Genomic DNA, 20,071 nt, shown 5'->3' with positions numbered 1-20,071 from the left:
TATATTCTATGTTAGTTACTTTACAAATTTTGAGGATTTCTAAAATGGTGACCCAAACCTGAACTTCTGCAGGCTATAACTTGCCCAATTGGAACCAGATTCACAGGGGCACATCTTTAAAATATTGTGCTATTATTTGTTAAAGGACTTCGGACTTACAGCTCCTTGTCGGCCATGTTGATGAGGCGTCGTGTGGCGCTCGCGATGATGTATTTGACAATGTCCCTGTGGTTGTATTTGCAGGCGAAGTGCAGCGCCGTCTGTCCGTTCTTGTTCACTGACTGCAGTGAGTATCCTTGTTCATGTAGTGCACGTAACTGGAAGAAAGGCGGGATTACGGCTGTTAGAAGGCCACCGAGTGAGGGCATATACATCTTGGGATTCATCAGTTATAGACTATAGAAATATATGGAACAGTTAAGCTACCATATTGAGATCGCCGCTCTGGGCTGCTAGTAGTATGGCATCGGAAGTTTGCTCCAGTATAGGGCTATTATTCAAATGTTCGTGTGTGTATGTGTGGGTGTGAGAGAGCGTTTGGCGTGTGTGTTGGTATTTTTGTGTGTGCATGGAAAAGTAGAGAAAGTAAAAAGAAAATTCAAGCATCAGTTCGGTTGAGATTCATTCGATCGATTCAAATGTCGGTGATTCGAGAGATACGAGACAAGGACGGAGAGAAGAGCAGACAGAGGGATAGAGGGAGACAGAGATAGCCACAACAGACAGTCTAGTAAGTAAAGAAAGAGACGGATAGTTATACGGAATACCTGAATCCATAACCAAAAACATCTTCGTTGAAACTGAACAAACGATCTTTGTTGCTGCATGCAGGATTAATTAATATAGTACAGAAATTAAGTAAAAATTCGGAAATTATTGAAATCAAATGAATAGAGAGGAAGATGCTGAAGAGAGAGAGAGAGAGACAGAGGCGAGTGTGTGATAGATGGAGGATAACCGCGGGCCATGACAGAAGCGTGTGAAAGTGAGAGAGAGACAGAGCAAGCGAAAAGTATTGCCAAACGAGCAAGACAGCTGCGAAAAAGCCAATTGATATGTCCGGCAGAGCGAAGGAGAGGGAAAGAACGCTCCATGTGAACAAAATTTTGCGTGTCTAGTGCCGTCTCGCTCGGTTCGGTCTCTTTTCTTCGCATGGAGTTCGAATGAAATGCTGAACGAATCGGGGACGCTTTTTTACCTCTTCCACTTCATCACTTTAATGGGCTTGGAGCCAATTTGCAAATCCTCATCTTTGTGTATTAGAGTGTTTCAGTTGTGTGGTGGGAGTAGGTTTATTGAGTGTTTGTTAAATTCGAAAAGAAATTCACATATTGTTAGTAAGCCATTGGAATAGGTGAGTCACAACTAAAATCACGTACACAACAAGTCCAAACTACCAGGCAATTAACCTACCCGCATATATTTTCAGTGTCTTTTGTATTGTTTGGTTGGTTGGTTAGTTGGTTGTTTTTTGGTTGGGATGGATGGGATCGTAACGAATACGGTTTGGTCCTTGCTACGGTTAACTGTTGATGTAAGCCGGGATTATATACCAGATAGTACCAGGAGTGCTCGTATTTAATGCTCTACTCACATGCGATCGTGGCAAGGACTAAGCTGTATTCGGCTCCTCGCAATTGAGACTTGCAATTTTAGCGGATGTGGGTGTGTGTTTATGTGGGTGGCGCACAGTTGCGGTCGAAATAATAGCATCGGAGTCTTAGATCTACTTTTTACTCTACTAGAATCAAGTATTTACATAATCATGTATTCTTTATGCATTTAGTTAAAAAAATACTACATTTAATAGATCTGAATCAAAATCAATTTAATTTTAAGTTGCTCAAAGAGTAAACTGTTTGTTATTTTGATTGTTGTGCCTTATTTATACCGCAACTGCATCTCTCTATGTGTAAATGTTAGTGACTAGACATGCGAGACATAATTAACCATAAACAAAATGCAATGCAACGAGAATAGAGGTGGACCGACTGCAACTGGCACCCCTTCCTCCACTCCGCCCCCTTTGGGATCTTTGGGACTCTGGGATTGTGTGCAAAGAAGAGGTATGGGGTTCGGGTAGCTGGGCTGTCCAAGATCGAAGGAGTTCAGATCTCGACGCGACGCTTGCGGAAGTGGAGGTGGAGGAACATGCGCCTGTCTTGGTACGGCAGCTGCTCGGCCACCTGCTGCTGGTAGAGCGTGAGGCGCTCCTGGAGCGGCAGCTCGTCGGCGGTTCGAGCGGTGCGACCGGCCTGTCCCGCCCCCGGTGGCCAGCAGCCAGCTAACAGGATCCTACCGGTGCTGCCCGGGCCGCGGCCCTGGGCCTGGTCCAACTGGCGCCTCTCGGTCTGCGCCTGCCGCTGCGAGAAGGCCGCGAAGGAGCGCTCCTGGTCGGGCGTCTGCGGCATGGTGGCCGCCTCGTGGTCCAGAATGTACAGCTCGTCGATGGCGATGTCGCAGATGTAGTGCAGGTGCTCCTGGGCACGGTCGATGCGGAAGTAGTGCTCCGCGGTGCAGGCTAGAATGGGGAAATGAGTTATGATATTATGGTAGATAGGTAGAGGATTTCAAGAATTGAAGGGGTTAAAATATGCACTGTGAGGGTTAAAAACCTATAAAGCATATAGCCACACTTCAGAAGCGACAACTTACAGTCGATGAAGCACCAGTCCTGGGAGACCTTTGGATAGGAGATGGACTCCTCGAACTTGGTGTTGAGCATGTTGCGCACATGCTCCAGATCGCACTGGGACTCGATTTCGATTTGGCCCAGCTTGTTGGCCAGCTTGCGGAGCATCTCCTTGTCATAGTGGTACTGCTCGTACTGCTGCATGGTGACGCGCAAGATGTTCAGCTGCATCTTCTCCAGCGGATTTACCCTGCAATGGCAAAGGATATCTGTGAGACGTGTCCGTATATATGGGGTGTGTCCTACTCACTGGACATCCCCACGGCCGTGCTTCCTTTTGGACAGCATCAGCGCCTTGTTGAGCAGCTCGATCTCGATCACCGAGGGCTTTACGCGGCAGGCCTCCCCGTCAACCTGCATGGGAATGGTCCGCTTGGTGATGATCCGGGCCTTGCGGCACTGGCAGATGCAGGTGCCGTGCATCCCCGCCTGCAGCATGGGCAGCTGGTAGGTGGTCAGTCCGACCACCTCCATCAGGCCGTCGTCGATCGACGGCTTTGAGGCGCCGAAGGAGTCGTTCCACGGATGGGTGCCGCCGCCATAGCTGCGGGGATGAGGGGAAAAGTTGGGATATGCTATTGGTATGATCGGTGGTATATCCCCACAGGTCTCCGGAACTCACCTGGGAATGTTGAGGAAGAGGACGGCATGGCAGCCGGCGTCGCGGAGCTTTCCGGTGAAGTCCTGGCCGTCGCACTCGAGCGTGACCCACTGGGAGAGGTTGCGGTACTGGCGCAGGATCAGGTCCTTGCCGCCCATCTGGCCGTAGTACATCTTGTTGCGCAGCCGCGAGTTGAAGCGCTCCGGGTGGGCCTCCCGCGCCTCGTGGAACTCCAGGGCGATGTGGGCGTCCACGCCGAAGGAGAAGTAGTTGTTGATGACGTTCAAGGGGACGTTCGGCTTGCTGCGGTCCACGTGGTCGTCGGTGACGTCCTCGTTGGGCGTGACCTTCACCCGCCAGCGGTCCATGAGCACGCACTGCGACATCCCGATCTCCCTCAGCACCTTTCCGATCGGCTCGTCGGTGTAGCCCTGAAAGAAAATAGACTTTAAAATTATTGAGGCTTTTATGTGCAATGATTCAAAGCAATATTAGTCTAGTTTACTCTAACTACAAATGAAGATCAAATAATATGTATAATGCCTTCAAATGTGCTACACTAGCGAGTGTAGCTGGGAAGCTTAACGTGAATTCTTTAGAGCCAAGCGGTTATTACTTATGAAATGTGTTTATGGCAGCGGCTAGTTAATGATTACTTATTCTGGGCGGTTACTTAGGACGGTTAAGTTTATTGTTATTTTTTTTGTTAACTATATTACTAGCAATACGGAAACGTAAAAGCCCCATTAATTTATGAAAATTACCTTTGCAATAAAAGTAGGAGTACTTACTGTTCATTTATATGGATCAGATATGATTATTTTTTAATTGTGAAGTGACAGTGAAGTGGCTTAGACCATAATTGTTAATTTAAAACCAGTATCTTTTATAGCTTTCTTTTCCATAATGGAAAAATAGTAAATAGATCCTCTATTCCTTACAAAACTTTATTATAACTTTTCAATTTTTGTGTGACTAACAGGTCGTATGGGTAATTTTACTGTTGCGGCTAACTAGTCGTATGGGTTATTTTAACAGCTTAAAACCAAATTGCTCATACGTTCCGTTGCCCTCACGAAAATGTTAAATTTTCAAAACAATGTTTTTTTTGCGCGCTCATTCTGAATAATTTTCTTTCATAATTTATAACTAACTAATGCGCTTAAGTTCTATGGAATTTATACCACTTTATTTTGGTGTTACTGAACACATAAATGTGGTGTAAATTATGATGTTCTTGCATCACAAAAGTCAACTTACCCCTCCCCATCCGAGGGCGCGAGCGAGATCGTTGCCAGTGCCCAAGGGCAGGACACCGACCGCCGGAGCTGGTTGGAGAGGCGGTTGGATCTGGTCCAGGACGGAAAGGACCCAGCCGACGGTGCCGTCGCCTCCGCACGCCAGGACCCTCAAATTGGGCGCCTTCCGGAACATATCCAGGCTGTAAAGGAGGGAAAAGGGAGTCAGTAACGCAATCAATACGGGGTATCCTATCCCAAGCTCACAAAAATACATTTTGCTTTAATTTAAACCATTCAGCATCCATATTTTAAATTATTATTTAAATCTTGGCTAGGGTTAACTCAGATATCTGATACCTCCACCAGATTAAGAGGTTTGTTCACACTATCTATGTACTGAAGTAGGTGCCGTTCACACAGAGTAGAACCTTAACCTGACATTGAGAAATCGGCCAAATCGGTTTTTTCTTTACGTTATTTAAATGTATAGCATATAAGAAACGAATTTATAGAGCTTTAATGGGGAAATATGTTGTACATACGCGGGTACTCACCCCATTTTTGGGCCGCCCTGCGTCAGATCGAACACCTGGCGCGGATTGAGCAGATGCTGGAACTTGCCCAGCAGCTTGTGGCCCTGATTGCCGCCCGACTTCGGATTAATAAACACAATGACCGGGATTACCTCCGGCGACGGAATGGGCTTCACAATGAACGCCCGCGGCTCCTTCTTCTCCTCCTTGCCCTTCTGCCGGCGCTGCGTCTGCCTCTTGCTCTTGCCGCCGCCCCCGCCTCCCGACCCACCGCCCCCGGAGCCACCTGCCCCGCCCCCCGAGCCGGAGGCGGCATTGTTCTTGTTGCTCACGCGTATCGAGGACTTGAAGTTGCCCTTGGTCGGCAGCTTTACAATCCACGAAGGCGGCACAATGATGGGCGCATAGTTGCCTGCAAGGAGAAAACGGGATGAGTGGGGCTTCTACACTGGGAAAAGTCACGGGTGTAGCATAAATGATGTATACTCTTTTGTGATATATTGATTCAGGTCTAATGTGATATATTGATTCAGGTCTAATGTGCGGAATGTAAGTTTTTGAGGTCGTAAATGGTTTTTAGGGATTTTTGGCTCCTGTTGATGAAAAGTTTCAAAGCACTTATATTAGTTTATAATTTAAACATTTTCCATTATTATTTGCTTTACAACTTTTGAATTCCTGAACATCTTGTTGTCAAATAACAAAAACATAGACGAATTGCTTAGACAAAAAGTATTAGGAAAACGTTGAGTGTTAGGTTGTTGGAGTACAGCCTACTTTTTGGTGGAATTAAGTGATTGTCTGTAAGTGTTTAAAGCAGGCCTTTCGCCACAGTGCCGAGTTTTAGAGACCTACAGCGGGGGTCCGGGCTGGAAAAGCTAATTGTGTGTGGAAAGTGCTTGAGCATTGCCAAGCGACTGAATTTAATTTGCCACCTTCGAGGGAGAATCAAAGGGGACCTCTGCTGCAGAGATGTGGCTGTGAGACGAGGGCCCAGCATAAGCGGCATACCAAAGAGCAATTATGAATGCCGCAACTGGGCCATCGGACCTCGGAGGGGATCCCCACGCCAGACAAAGGAACCCCTGCCCAGACCCTCTGGTAATTCTATTTCGTGCTGTCTTGTCCTCATCTCCGGTCATGTCCTGTCCCCCCTTGCCGTTCCATCCCCCCGCCCCGCCTGTGTCCTTTCCCGGGGCGTGTACGTAATGGTCTCCGGCAGGGCTAGCAGAGTGTGTTAACAAGACGCTCATTGAGACACTTTATAAAAACGTGAACAGGAAGCGGTTAAGTCGCCCCAGCTGCCACATCATCATTGTCATAGTTGCACACAGTTGTCGGGAGGGAATTTCTTTTTCTATCTTCTATACAAACAGCAGCAGCGGCAGTGGCACGTTAGCATTCGCTGCAATTACATTAATTGAAAATAGTTTAGGTCCCTGGATGTTTGAGGGGCAGTCTGTGGCATAAGGCGTTGCAAACTGCCACAATTCACCTAGAAATCCGCAAGATACACTCCGATCCGTCAGGGATTCAAAGTATTTTAAAGCACTGGGTTTAAATTTACTTCTGTTGAGACTAAGTTTGGTGGCATGACTTCGGGGGCTTGAAAAAGGTTTCTTTACTTTGGGCAATGACTTCATTTCGCTTGAGCACACAAATTGTTCAACAGCCAACGGAAAAAGGTTGGCCCAGTGAAACTATGACACAATTTGTTTACCTACCAAATAAACCGCATAAAATACAAAATGGGACACAAGTTTGAGGGGTCCAAAGGGTTACGGGCCACTCCGGGCATTTCGCTTGGGTTCGGTTTTAATGCACAAATCTTAATTAAGTTAACGGACCGCAATTTATTTGCATGCACGTCACGTAATTAATCAGGGGAAACGGGCAGGGGACGGGGCGTGGCCTTTTCCCGGAGAAGGGGGCCAGGAGGGGCAGACGACTCACCCAGACGACACTCCTCGCCGATTTTGGACTGGTTGAAACAGGCCTCCTTGTTGTGGTAGACCTCGTGGCACCAGGCACAGGCCAACGCCACGATCTCCTTCGACCCAAATAGCTTGCTTTGCACCGCCTGCTTCATAGGAAAGAACTAAAGGGATAAGTGCATAACAAGTAATATTAAGATAACATCCTATTTCCAGAATCACTCTATATGTATTGTCACACAGAAAACGAACTGAGGGCAGATTAAACGCAGGTGGCTAAGAAATGTAAAGTTCAATTGAGTCAATCAGGTTAACGAAACTTAGTCTTAAGAAAGAAAGGTTGCATTAAGTCAAAATAGGTATATTAAACATAGGCGAAAACACCGAAGAGCGGAACCACTAAAAAATAAGAAACTATTCTCGATTACATATCTATACATTTTACTCAACTCTGGTCGCAACTTTCTTTGTAATGTGACTAATGAAGCATACTTTTGATTTATATTTACGGTTTTGGAAAAGTCTTGATTTCTGGAAGTTCTATTCTGTTCAATATTAGTATTTTTGACATAAAAAAAGCAGTTTTTAAACGAGTTTTTAAAGATTTTTACTTTACTTAAACATTCTTTTTCTCTTGAAGTTTGGCTTAAGGAAACTGAACTGAAACTGATAAAACGACATCCTGCTCTTTTCCTTCACTTGTTTTTAGCTTCTGAAAATCTCTGCACTACCGATTTAATTTATTCGATTTTGTCAAAAGGAAATAAATTTAAGTACAGAACGGATAAGAAAAACAGAACAAACGTGTGTCTCGGGGTGGGGGCCAACCTACCTTGCCGCACTGCTTGCACTTGCCCTTCTCCAGCTTGCGGTGCACCCAGTGGTGGTGGGTGGTGGTCTGCTCCCGGTACTGCCGGATGCCCACATCCCGGTAGGTCGGCTTGCAGGCCAGGGTGCTCTTCTCGTTGACGAAGGGGATGCAGTTGTGGTGCGCAACCAGCTGGCAGGCGGAGCACTTCATCCGCTGACCGCTCTTCTGAAATGGCACGGAAGTCCAGGGAGGTGAGATGTTGTGGAGGCGGCAGATGCATCCTTCTTACAAACTACATATTAAAGACTATTTACAAGTATTTAGGGACACCTGCATATATATTATAAAGGAATTCGGTTCGTAAATGTGTTGCACTAATTAATTTCCCTTTGTGTTTTATCAAAATTGACAGGCTTTCACACAAGAGCAACCTTTAGTTAAGGTTTTTAAGGGCATAACAAAAGTTAAAAAATATGTCTGGGTATTGCATTTACAGACATATATTCACCCTATAATTAATTTGGCTCTGTGTCTCCCTTTTCTCTACGCTAATTAGTGAGCTCCCGCATTTTCGCAAAACCGCATTCAAATGACGGAACTGCAACTGCCGCTTGCACTCTCGAAAAACAAACTTTGACAATTAATTGCTGAGGTTTCTGCGGCTTGACGGGTGAAAACGGATTCCCGTCAAGGATTCGCAACAGCCTCAGGTGTCTGGGAGTTATTTTCCTTGGGAAAACTGCAGAAAAACCTTGTGCAGTGCACCAGCTGGTTGGCTTCACTTTTCGAACCTGCTTTTGTTTAATTATTCCCCTGCAAAGTTTACCTGGGATGACTTTGAATTTGGCCTAGAGCAGGCTAATTCTTAAGGTTTTTCAGTCCACTGGACGGAAAATAAAGATATACGTTTTTTGGCGAAAAGACGATTTTATTTTTTTTACCTTTTTTGATGTGAGTTGTTCAAAATCGTCCAAAACCCAAAAAAAACACAGTGTTGTACAGCTAACAAGCTAGACAATTTATATAAGTCATTTGGCGGCATACTATAGAAACTAAAAATTTTAGCAAATTTTCATTTTTTTTTGCAAGGGGTAGCATCATCTTTTTTTGCAAAAATGGGCCAAAAAAAAATTTTTTAGCTGTGAATGCCAGTTGGTAGGGAATTTAATTACGAGCTCAACGAGGTATGCCATTCCAGTTTCGGACCATTACTTTTTTTGTTTCGCCCAAAATACTGATTTTTTTGGGTCGAAAAATAGGATTTTAGTTTTTGACGAAAAAACTGTTTTTTTTCTTTTACCTTTTTTGATGTAACTTGCTCAAAAATAGTCCAAAACATAAACGATGCACCGTTTTGAACAGCTTACAAGCTAGACAATTGATATCAGTCATTTTCCGGCTAATTATAGAAACTAAAAATTTTCGAAAATTTTCAATTTTTTTGCAAGGGGTAGCATCGTCTTTTTTTGCGAAAATTTTTCAAAAAATAAATTTTCTAGATGTGAATGCCAGTTGGTAGGGAATTTAATTACGAGCTCAACGAGGTATGCCATTCCAGTTTTGGACCATTACTTTTTTTGTTTCGGCCAAAATACTGATTTTTTTGGGTCGAAAAATAGGATCTTAGTTTTTGACAAAAATCTTTTTTTTTCTATACCTTTTTTGATGTTACTTGGTCAAAAATGGTCCAAAGCCCAAAAAAAAGCACCGTTTTAAAGAGTTAACAAAGCAGATAATCGATCGCAGTCATTTTCTGGCTGATTACTGTCGAATTTTATTTAGTAGGGTTATTTTTGAAATATTTTCCTTTGGCTATTTAAATAAATCAGTATTCTCTGACTTTCTAACTTACACCTACTTAATTTGCTGTGTGATGCAGATTGAGATAGGACAGGATTTTTTCCCAGAAGCCGGTCTGCCCCAAATGACAGATACTCCCCCACTTCGATTGACAATGATCCTGATAAAGTACACATTCTGTAGCTTTCGCCTGGGGCTGCCCCAAACTGATGGCACGCCCATCGTTCTTGATCCAAGTCCAGCACCCCCCATTTTTTCTTCGCCCTTATTGCGTGAATGTTGGACAGGCACGCAATAAATAAATTACGCTCACATGTAGCCCGCCCTTCACTTCTGTCTGCCCTTGTGTTAATTGAATTGAAGGAATGTTCGGGGCTAGTGGATTGCCGGAGACATCCGTGGTATTCACACTGTGAGGCAAGTATTCAAGGGTGTACTCACAATGCACTCCTCATTCAGGCAGCAGAGATCGCCGGAGGCCGAGGTGGGCTTCCAGTAGTGCTCGCCCTGCACCGCATTCTCGGTCCAGTCGGGCACAATCCTAATGGGTCGCCGGGAATTGCTGGCGGAGGCGGTACGCCTGCTTGGAGAAAGAGAGCGGAGGGTTAAAGGTTAGAAGGGATTTCTTGATTGGTTTGGATGTATTACTGCCAAGCGCTCGATAAGTACTGAAAATGTATCCATTAAATACATTTTATAGAGGGTCATACTTAAAAGTTTACTTAAAAGTTAGTTTTAAATATAAAATATTCGTATAAAAACAGATTTTTTATGTGATGTTTCATTACTGACAAACGCACTCCCACACATTTATAATATACTTCAAATCACCTGCCGTGATGTCATAAAATTCCCTTATATATTCAATATCTTCTCTGAGCTCAAGCGCGGGGATTCCCCTGCGAAATATTTCAGGGACTCACCTCTTCCGCCGCCACGCCCCCAGGGAGTCTAGCTTCCGCTGCCGGAAGGCCGACTTCCGCTGCATGCCGATGGAGGAGCGGCGAAAGCGACGCACTCCGCCCGCCGCCCCCGCGCCGGCCACTCCCCCCGCCATACCGCCCCCAACAGACCCGAAACTGTCGCTGCGCTGCAGTCGGCGTCGCGGCGTCGGCAGCGTCGGCGGCAAAGGCTGCGAAGCCGAGGTGTTGCTGCCGTCGCTGTGGCCGTGGCAGCTGCTGCTGTCGCTGTTGCTGCTGCAGCAACTGCTGATGCTGCTCCTGTGCAGCCTGTCCACATCCAGCTCCTCCTCGTACTCATCCTCCGTCTGGAACTCCTCGCGAACGGCGTGCAGCAATCGCTCCATGCCGAATACCGCTGCGGGGGTGTTGCTGCTGCTGCAGGGACAATTGCTGCTGCTGCAGTTGATATTGTTGCAGATAGTGCAATTGCAGTTGCAGCTCTCCCCGCCCACACTGTTGCTATAGTTGCAGTCGTCGCCTTTGTTGCCGTTGCTGCTGCTGCAGTTGATATCGTTGCAGATATTGCAATTGCCGTTGGAGTCTGCGATGCTGTTGCTGTTGCTGTTGGTATTGGTGCTATTTGGGCTATTGCTGCTGCTGCATTTGATATTGCTGCACGTATCGCTCTTGCAGTTGCAATCTCTGTTCGTGTTGCTCTTGCTGCAGGTCGTTGTGTTGCTGCCGCAGTTGAAATTGTTGCAAATATCTGTATTGCTATTGCTGTTGCTGCTGTTGTTGCTGCTGCTAGCGTCACAGTTCAAGTAAGATATGAACATGGTCTTTACAGTGACTTATTTTTCCACATCCGTTCGCTTTTACCTGGCTTCTCGTTTGGCTTGCACGTTTTGCATTTCACTTCACTTCATTACACATTCGCCGTAGTCTGGAGATTTTTTCGGAACTGTTTTTGTGTTCTTTTTTTTGGGCCTTTTCTGATTTCGATTTTTCTGGCTTATTTACATTCAGCTCCCAATCGCACTGGCAATCGCAATCCGAATCCCGATTCGGCTTTCGATTTTTGCGACTCTGAACCTGCTGTCCGTTTTCGTGTCTGCGGCTGTCATTATGGCGCAGAAAGATGGCCAGAGATTCTGTTATGGGTTCGGCTTATTATTATACGGTTTTATACACTATTTGCCCCTATTTACTTGGGGTACTCTCAAACTCGGCGGCACTGGGCTCCCAAAAAAGGTACTTTGTTGAAGGGGAATTCTATGGTAGATTTTTCTGAATTGAAAACAGTCTACAAATATCGCCTAATTTAAAGGATCAGTTATTTCCTTGGGGTTTTCTCAAACTTCTACGCAAAGGAAAGGTATTTTTATGGGGGAAATGTATGGGATATTTATTGGTAAATTTTCAAAAGTTAAAAAAATAGCCTTTTTAAAAAGCAAATTGGTTTACTTGGGATATTCTCAAACTTAAATGCAAATGGCATGTATGGAAATATATTGAAAATAATTGTAAAACATCCTTTTTCATAAGGGATCACTCCTAGAAATGATATTTTTCAAGTTTAGTGGAGTTTTTTCTCATACTTGGGGAAATTAGGTTGTGATGGGCTTATCTACACAAGTGTTATAATGCATAAAAGAAACGATGTTGGTTTATTCCGTAAAAATATCTCTAAAACCCGTATACGTTGCTCTACTGCTTAGGAATGTATCAGTTAACAGAGGGTGTAGAGAATTCCCCGGAATGGGCACAGGTAAGAACTTTGACCGCGGGCCCTATTTGGATATCAAGCCGCCCCTCCGCTCGCCCCCTCCCCTCGCCTGCTGCCTCGCTCTGGCGCACAGCAGGTGGCAGGTGGCAGGGTGTGCGTGTGTGCTTAATACATTTGTACACATTTTGTTTATGTGCATTGTAATTAAATTCTTATCAGATGGAAATACATACAGAAAAATGTGACTCGTTTTTCTCGATTTTTTGTGTTTTTATTTTTTCCCCTGACTGCGTACTACTTGTTTTAGAGCGAGAGGCCATTTTATTGGCCTGGCAAATTGTGGGTTTGCGGATTTTCCATGTCCATTGTCAAGGTGTACGCGGCTCTTTCCCTAATATCTTTTTGGGTTTGCCTTTCACTTTTTGTGGTGGCTCCTTTAGACGCGGTTTGCGCGCGGTTTGTGCGCGTTTTGTGTGCGATTTGTGCGCGCTTTGCGTGCGATTTGTGTGCGTTTGCTGTTCTGTTTTTGACGCGCTACTCAAATTTTGGCATCCACGCTTGATTTACCGTTAAATGTAGCGTGTCCCCACACACAGACACACATGCACACCCTAAATTTCCATGGAGTATGTCAGCTTTTCACTTTTTGAATGTTGGGAATTTCCCAAGAAAGTGAAAGCTTAAAAATGTTATTACCTAATGTAAAATACTTTAAAATATTTTACAGCTCCGTATCAGAGTTACCTAACGCCTGTAATTGTGCCAAAAATGCTGCAAGAAAATCGGAAAAACTGAGTGGGCGAGGAAAATGGGAGGGAGAAGACAGTGTGGCAGGTTTTTCAAAGTTGCAAAATTGAATTGCAAATCAATTTGCCGACTGCAGTCTTAATACATCACAATGGACGTTTTTCCTTGGGCAGGAATTGCTGGGGAAAATACCGGGGGGAAATCGACTTGAAATGGAAATCAATGCTGAGATGGCTTTGTGCTAATAGTTCATCAAATAACTTGGTGAAATCATTGGGAATTCCATTTCCATTCTGCTTGCCTGCCGGAGTGTCCGTCAAGGTTGAAACAATGGGAAAAGCTTGAATTTCCGAAATGCAATCTCCGAGTGAGATTGTCAAAATACAAGTTCTATGCGTTTTTTGAAGATAGATCACGAATTTTTAAATAATTGGTGAATGCTAATTTTTAGTTTTTTGAGCTTCCCAACCTAAACGGTGAATTGAAAACCCCTAAACACAGCTTTTAATACCTAAGCCACCGAGGAAATCAATATGTAAGTCAGAGCAGTTTGCCACTGCAATCTATGATGTTTAAATGCAAGTATCTGCGAACCCTTGGTCAAATGTTTTGATCAAAACAAATTCGCCCGCCGTCGAGGGCCAAAAAAAGAGGCAATCATCCGTAATTAGAATCGTTTGATACCAAATATGAGTGGCCACAGAAATAACGAGGGACCCAAAACCAAACCGAAAAACTGAAAACTGAGAGCCGAAAACACAGGCAAACCGAATAAAACGAAGCCAAGCAAGACGTAGCAAAACTTGAAACGCAATTTCAATTCAAATGTGATTAATTTCGATGTCGACTGCCTTTGAAGAGCTCTGCACTTGGCCGGCGGGGGGGAAAGAGGGTGGAAAAGCAGATACAAAGTGGATGAGTGGGCGGACGGGCGGACGGGCGGAGAAGCGGGGAAAGCGGGGAAGGCGGGAAAATGCGGGGAAATGCTCGGCTAATGAAAGGCAAACTGTCGCCAATGGCCCGGACTTGGAATGGGATTGAGATTCCTCCCCATTGACAAAAACGAAATCGATAAAAACCTTGAAATATCTTTACGTCTTTCAATAATGACACCTTGCATTCGCGTTCCCCGCCCCACAGCCGACGAGCCGTTTGACTTTGGCATAATAAAAGCGAAAATAAAAGCGCCGAAATAAATAAATATCGAAAAGTGCCGAGAGCATCATCATCAAAGCCTCGTAAAAATCTATATGTTTACCTTAACCCTTGACGACAGCCATTAACACAGCCCGCCCACAACTATACAGATCCTGCATAGCTAGCTCCTGCGTACGCAAATATGTCATCATCCATTCATCTGCACGTCCAAGCCAATGGCAAATCCCTTTGAGCTGGCCAAATGAAAAATTATCTTCACGTCCTGACCATCGTCGTTGGCGATTGCGATTAATGCCCGGCCATTGGAATTGAAAACGTGGCAACAACTTTCGAGCGTCGGGGAGCTTCCCACCCGAACCACGGACTCCAGCTCCCCGAAATGGTAGTCTGGAGTGGCAGCTCCTGCGAAATGGCAAGAACTCGAGAAAAGGATTTTAAGCTAATGAATATTAACAATGGCCCGCCTCTTTGGGCTGCACGCCAAGAAATTGGCAAGAGGACACCCGAAAGGCCAGGAAAACACAAACTATCTTAGATCCTAAAAAAAATACTAATATCAGTGCAGGATGTACAAATAAGTAGTTTACACAACCTAAATTATTTTAAGAGCAAGCATCTTCGGTATTTTTTTGTCATTAATTACTTGAATATTTAGTTTGATAGTTTAATTTACGAAAATATTATTTGATATATTTTATACCAAATGAATAAAGTAATAAGTTACATAAATTGTAACACTTTGTTTGCGGTTTAAAAATGGGTTAAAAAAATAAAGACCTCAAATAAAAACCCAGTTCCCGCTGTGTAACCTCAGTGGAGAAGTAGATGCATCCGCCAAATGGCCAGAGATTGGGCACCAAAAGGAGGGGGAGCCGGGAATGGCACCGAGAACGACCCAAGGCTGCAAATGAAATTAATATTCTTAATTGGCATTAAGCGTTTGGCCTGCTGGCGAGGTGTTTTCTCGGGGGCGGCAGTAGCCAGTAGCCAGTGGATAACGAGGCCAACAGGGGCAGAGCAACAGGACCTGCAAAATATGCATGGCAACGGAGGGGTCCGAACTCCGAACAAATCTCTGGAGCAAACTTTTCAGACGGACACGGCTGAAGACCCAGATCCAGATGCTGATGCTGATGCTGATGCTGATGCTGATGCCCACCCTGGCATTTCAATTCGAGCCCGAGGCTCTTTTAGTGTCTGTGTCAAAAAGTTTTCCAACAATTAATAAACTTAAGGGGAAATCGAAGGGGCAACGGGGACTCTGAAAATAATTCAGGGAATCCTTTTACAATTTTTGGCAAGAGACCAATGAAAGGCAAACTTATTTCTTGGGCAGCAGCTTTAAATCTAGAATAAAAAAAATCATACGATGAGTAATATCTTGTGGGGCCTTTAAGTTACCCCACTCCATCTTGAGGTATCTGATATCTAGGCTTATCAGGGAGAGCATGAGCCACTATGCGCTGCCACCTCATCGTTTGCGTGAATAGTTCGACCCAGAAAAGGTTTAACTCCCGGTCATGGAACCCCTGAAACCCCATATCTAGCTCATATCTCAACTGTTTATTTTCTGCTTCCGTTTCGCCACTTTTCCAGCTTCGCCTGGTAGCTGCCGCCTAATCTATTGCACAATCAGGAATTATCTGGGGCTACTAAAATTTATGAATGAATTTGGGCGGCTGGCAAACAGGCAAAGGCTCCGAGAAGAGAAAATCCAGCAGCAAACAAAAATATATGGAACGTCACGTGGTTTTTGTGTAGAGTAACACTCACTAAAAAGTACCCAAGATTTGGAAATCTATGGAAAGGGAACTGATATCATTTCTCTTTCCTGTGTTTAATGCACAATTTCTCACCTCCTTAACACTGCAATTAACATACTTTGTTTGGCAGTCACACAAGGCAAGAGACGACGACGACATCATACTTCTACCCAATTTTTTTGCTAAAAATACTTAAGTTAATTATGGGAACCGGCAGCGGGCAAGTCAAACATTTCAAATCTAAAACATGTGTGTGACTTGATATTTATTTTTAAATCAGCATTTATATATGTGCTTTCTCGATACTGACCGCACGGCAGGTGGAAGGGAAAAGGAAGGGGTGACCCTCATCATCCCATGGATTTAATCGTTAATTTATGCCGGCAGTCGTAGTTTAGACTGGAAATTAGTGGCCGATATTACGGTCATACGCTTCGGCGAGGACGCATATTCGCGGATTGCCCCTCGAATATCAATATTGTTATTTTAATAATATTTTCATCCCGCCGGCTCACGTGGCGTATTCGCAATCTGCACCGCAGATACTCGAAATTTCGTGGGCGTGGCCGGGCTCCTTGATTTGTGTCTTGTGATGTTTTTGGCTGGGCGCAGCTGGCAAAACAAGCCAAAGAAAAGGGGGGAAAATAACAGCAGCAAATCGACGATAAATCAAATCAAATAAACGAAATGCGACGTACTTTGACTCTTTCGCATTCCCGTTCTCATGCCCACTCTGCATTTATTTATACAATCCCACAGTACACAGCCGCTCAGCCCATAGTTTGCGCCATAGTTCTTCTGATAAATGAGTGCGAAATTCTCGAAATGTCATGGCTGGCAGTTGGCCTTTGGGTTCAAGATGCCGGGCAGTAAGACCATAGACTGTATAGTAAAAGTGGAAGCCGGCCAAGAAGTGGCCGAACAATAGGGCCGATAAATGCCGCGGTGTTGGTGGAGCAATTACAATATCTTTTGGCACCGCTTCCCAAATGCAATATTGCAATGTTGCTGGGATGTTCGGCAAAACGCCTATTTGAATGGCATTACGGTTCAGTGCAGAAATACCTCAAGAAATGTGCGAGACGAAAATCGTAAAAAAATTTACAAAAAGATTATCAAATAATAATGAAGAACCACCTTTAATTAAGTACTTTTAGGGTATTTTTTTATAAATTGAAAATAGTGAAAGTATTTCTAATGTAAAAATTCAAAAACAAACATTAAGGCTTTATTTTGAGCAGGTAAGCAGTTAATTAAATAACTAACTGCTTAGTCCAAAAAACAATGATCTATTTAGATACAAAAAAAAACTATAGACTTTTGGGTATATTTAAAAATTAGAAAAAAGTATTTATCTAAAATCTGAGAGTGTTGTTATCGGTAAAATGAAAACGGTAGCTCGTTAAGAGTTTTGAAAATATTTGTTCAGCTGTAAATCATAGAAGATTTGCAAGATACAAAAATAAAGCGATTTCTAGTCGACGATAAGAGAAAACTTAAAAATAAGCCAAAGCCTGACTGATGAATAGTGCAATAAATAAGAAATGTTGTGAAATTTCCAAGTGATTAAGCAAATGTCCCAAAAATTCCCCAAGCTATATGGAAATTTTCAGCATGTGCACACAACTGCTTTCTGCCAAGTATCTTGTAATACTTAATAATTCTGTTTGGGCCAAAGTCCGAAAGCCTGCCAAACGAACTCTCTGCGCGCCATGTTCCCATATAAAGACCATTTATCCCCTATATATAGCATCCCCCATATAGTATCCCCCAACTAGGCGTTCTCAAGTAGGAAAAAAAATTAACAACACCGTGTTGACCGCTCAACATTGAACTCCCGATGACCCTTGGCGGCTTCTTTGCGTTCGCGCTTTATATCGCAGAATTCCCTCCGGCACTTCAGTTTTTCCGTTTTTTCAAGTTCATCGGTTAATTGAATTAAAATTTACAATTTCCTCCCCGTTCTTTTCAATTAAGACACATCGGAATTTTGAGACCGGTTATTTTTAGGCCGAGCCGACATCGCTCTGACCCTTTGAGGGCTTTGTCTTGACTCTTCCCCTCTGTTCACTGTTTTCCTTCTTTACTTTTGTACTTTTTTATTTCCCTGCCTTTGGGCCACACACTTTACTGCACTTTTCCGACTTTCCGAGGCACTTTTTAATTTGCGACACGCGCACCGAGCGGTGTTTTATTAATTATTATATTCATTATTGGGCTAGAATTTTCCGCCTGATTTTCCGTTTCTTTTTTCGGCTTTTTGGGGGTTCTTCGGCTGGCGGCAGCATCCAACCGCACAAGGCAACTGAGCGGCGGGCGAGCGAACGAAAGTCAGCCGGAGCGGCGACTGCGGCGTCGGCAGCGGCGGAGGCAGCGGCGGCACAGGCCAGCAGCTGGCACTTTGTCACCTCAAAATGCCGCTGCCCTCCGCCATCTCCTCGCCGCGGCAGCGTGGTGAGTTTTCCCCAGCACCGGCGATCGGTGCTGAGCACCAAGATCTGGCTGGTAAAAAGCTGCTTTTTGGCACCTAGCAGCTGGATTTGAACCTTCCTAACAAACTATTTTTTGGATTTTAAAACACGTATAAAGCAGTTGCAAAAAATTCGGACTTCAAAACTGACTGTGCCCAAACGAACTTTAAAGATTGAATATGACATCTGTTTTAAATTGTCATTTAGTTTTTGGTAACCATAGATTAGAGATTACTTGCTAGGTATAGCCAAATGCTTTTTAACATAGCCAATTTAACTTTATAACAATTTTTAAACAAATTTTTGTAACTTAACTAAGTACGTCTCATAGCGACCTCATATTTCTTTAAGACAGTAAATAAAAATCTTATAATTTTATGTTATGTTTTAATAAAAATTTCTGTTTGCAACTTTGGGTTTTTCTTGTAGACTTTCTGAAATAATTTTTCAAAATGGTTTTCAAAAAGTCTTTGATCATTAAATCAGTTTCATCAAGTTGAGGTAATTCTTAATGATTTCCAATTTTTCATCTTTTGCAAGCTCTATCAGTTTTCCAGCCGTCTTCTTTGGCATCACTGAAGGCGATCTCTCTTCGATTTTTTTGGCGTGGCTTTCGCCAGCGATTTTCCACTTGGATCGTAATGGTGACATTTTCTGGCTCTGCCGCCGTCGCCGTCGCAGTCGCTGACGTTGTCGCTGCTTTGTCTCCCGCTTTGATTGTTCGGTTTCGCTTGGCATATTCTCGCTTTGTGCCTTTCAATTTGCATTTCAATTTCGCCCCTGCGCCTCCAACCCACCCACGCCCCTGCCCACCCCTAGCCACCCAACCATGTGCTGACGTAGTTGCGGCGAAGGAAAATCGCGAGAAACCAGAAAAAAACCAAACAAATGTTTCTTAAAACTTAATTGTAGCTGAGTGCTGCTGTGCTGCTGTGCTGCTGCCGCTGATGTGCCGCAGAGGTTGCCCCGTGAACGATGCTCTTGTTGCATGCCGCCTGCGTCAGCGAAATGCGGAACCGGGCGCAGGCACAGATAAAAAGATACAGATACAAAAAACAATAAAAAATACGGAAAAGTGAGAACAAAATAATAACACAACTGGAACCGAAGACAGACCAAAGCGATTCATGCATCAAGTGCTGCTTTTCCTGGTTCACGATCGATTTATTTTATGGTCTTGTTCTAAATAGTTGTTTTGGCTCGGGGAGTTGGAAAATGGAAAATGGATTTTCAGCTCAGCTTTTGAAGGGAAATATTAAATCAGTTCCGGTTTGGAATTCAAAAGATAATATATACGTTATCAAGATCTAAAATAAAGAGTAAATATTATATTTATAGATGAATATACACTTTATTTTGTAGGGGGTTTTACATAATCGCTCTCATCTCCCTAAATTATTTTGTCAACAAATAAAACACGATAAATTGGGCAAATATACAGAACTCGCCGCAGAACAGTTAGCTCAATCAGAGAATAAAGCGAATTTGGAACACAATCGCATATCCCCCGAGTGTTATATGCTAATTTCATGTATGCAAAACTTCGCTACTCCCCATCGAACCCCCTCCCCTCTCCAACCGAAGGTTCCGTGGGATATACATACATATACACGAGTGTAGTTCCCCCCGGGGGAGTGTTTTCATAAAATTATTTGCCCCATTGTCATAAAAGTTAAGTTAACTTTTTGTTCC

At 43.9% G+C, this 20,071-nt stretch overlaps 1 protein-coding gene and 1 long non-coding RNA gene across 18 annotated transcripts in view; one reads left to right on the top strand and one right to left on the bottom strand.

The window, feature by feature from the left end:
- The window catches only part of LOC108023362 (eye-specific diacylglycerol kinase), a 102,270-nt gene that overhangs the window by 4,068 nt on the left and 78,131 nt on the right, over window positions 1-20,071 (bottom strand). For 2 of the 17 annotated variants that reach the window (XM_017092745.3, XM_017092746.3), the window contains exons 4-16: window positions 10,054-10,192; window positions 7,834-8,037; window positions 7,021-7,165; window positions 5,089-5,479; window positions 4,554-4,734; window positions 3,315-3,739; window positions 2,943-3,236; window positions 2,656-2,882; window positions 2,300-2,521; window positions 1,199-1,250; window positions 768-821; window positions 427-490; window positions 160-317 (exon numbers count right to left, since the gene is read on the bottom strand). In XM_017092745.3, coding sequence (XP_016948234.1) covers window positions 160-317; window positions 427-490; window positions 768-821; window positions 1,199-1,250; window positions 2,300-2,521; window positions 2,656-2,882; window positions 2,943-3,236; window positions 3,315-3,739; window positions 4,554-4,734; window positions 5,089-5,479; window positions 7,021-7,165; window positions 7,834-8,037; window positions 10,054-10,192 — 2,556 coding nt within the window. The other 15 variants (XM_017092749.3, XM_017092750.3, XM_017092751.3 and 12 more) reach the window with 12 other exon arrangements.
- Window positions 1-20,071, top strand: part of LOC122818671 (uncharacterized) — a 61,874-nt gene that overhangs the window by 12,107 nt on the left and 29,696 nt on the right. The window lies entirely within an intron of this gene.

Source organism: Drosophila biarmipes, chromosome X (assembly GCF_025231255.1).
Source record: "Drosophila biarmipes strain raj3 chromosome X, RU_DBia_V1.1, whole genome shotgun sequence".
Lineage (NCBI taxonomy): Eukaryota > Metazoa > Arthropoda > Insecta > Diptera > Drosophilidae > Drosophila > Drosophila biarmipes.
This window is presented reverse-complemented; position numbering and strand designations above follow the sequence as displayed.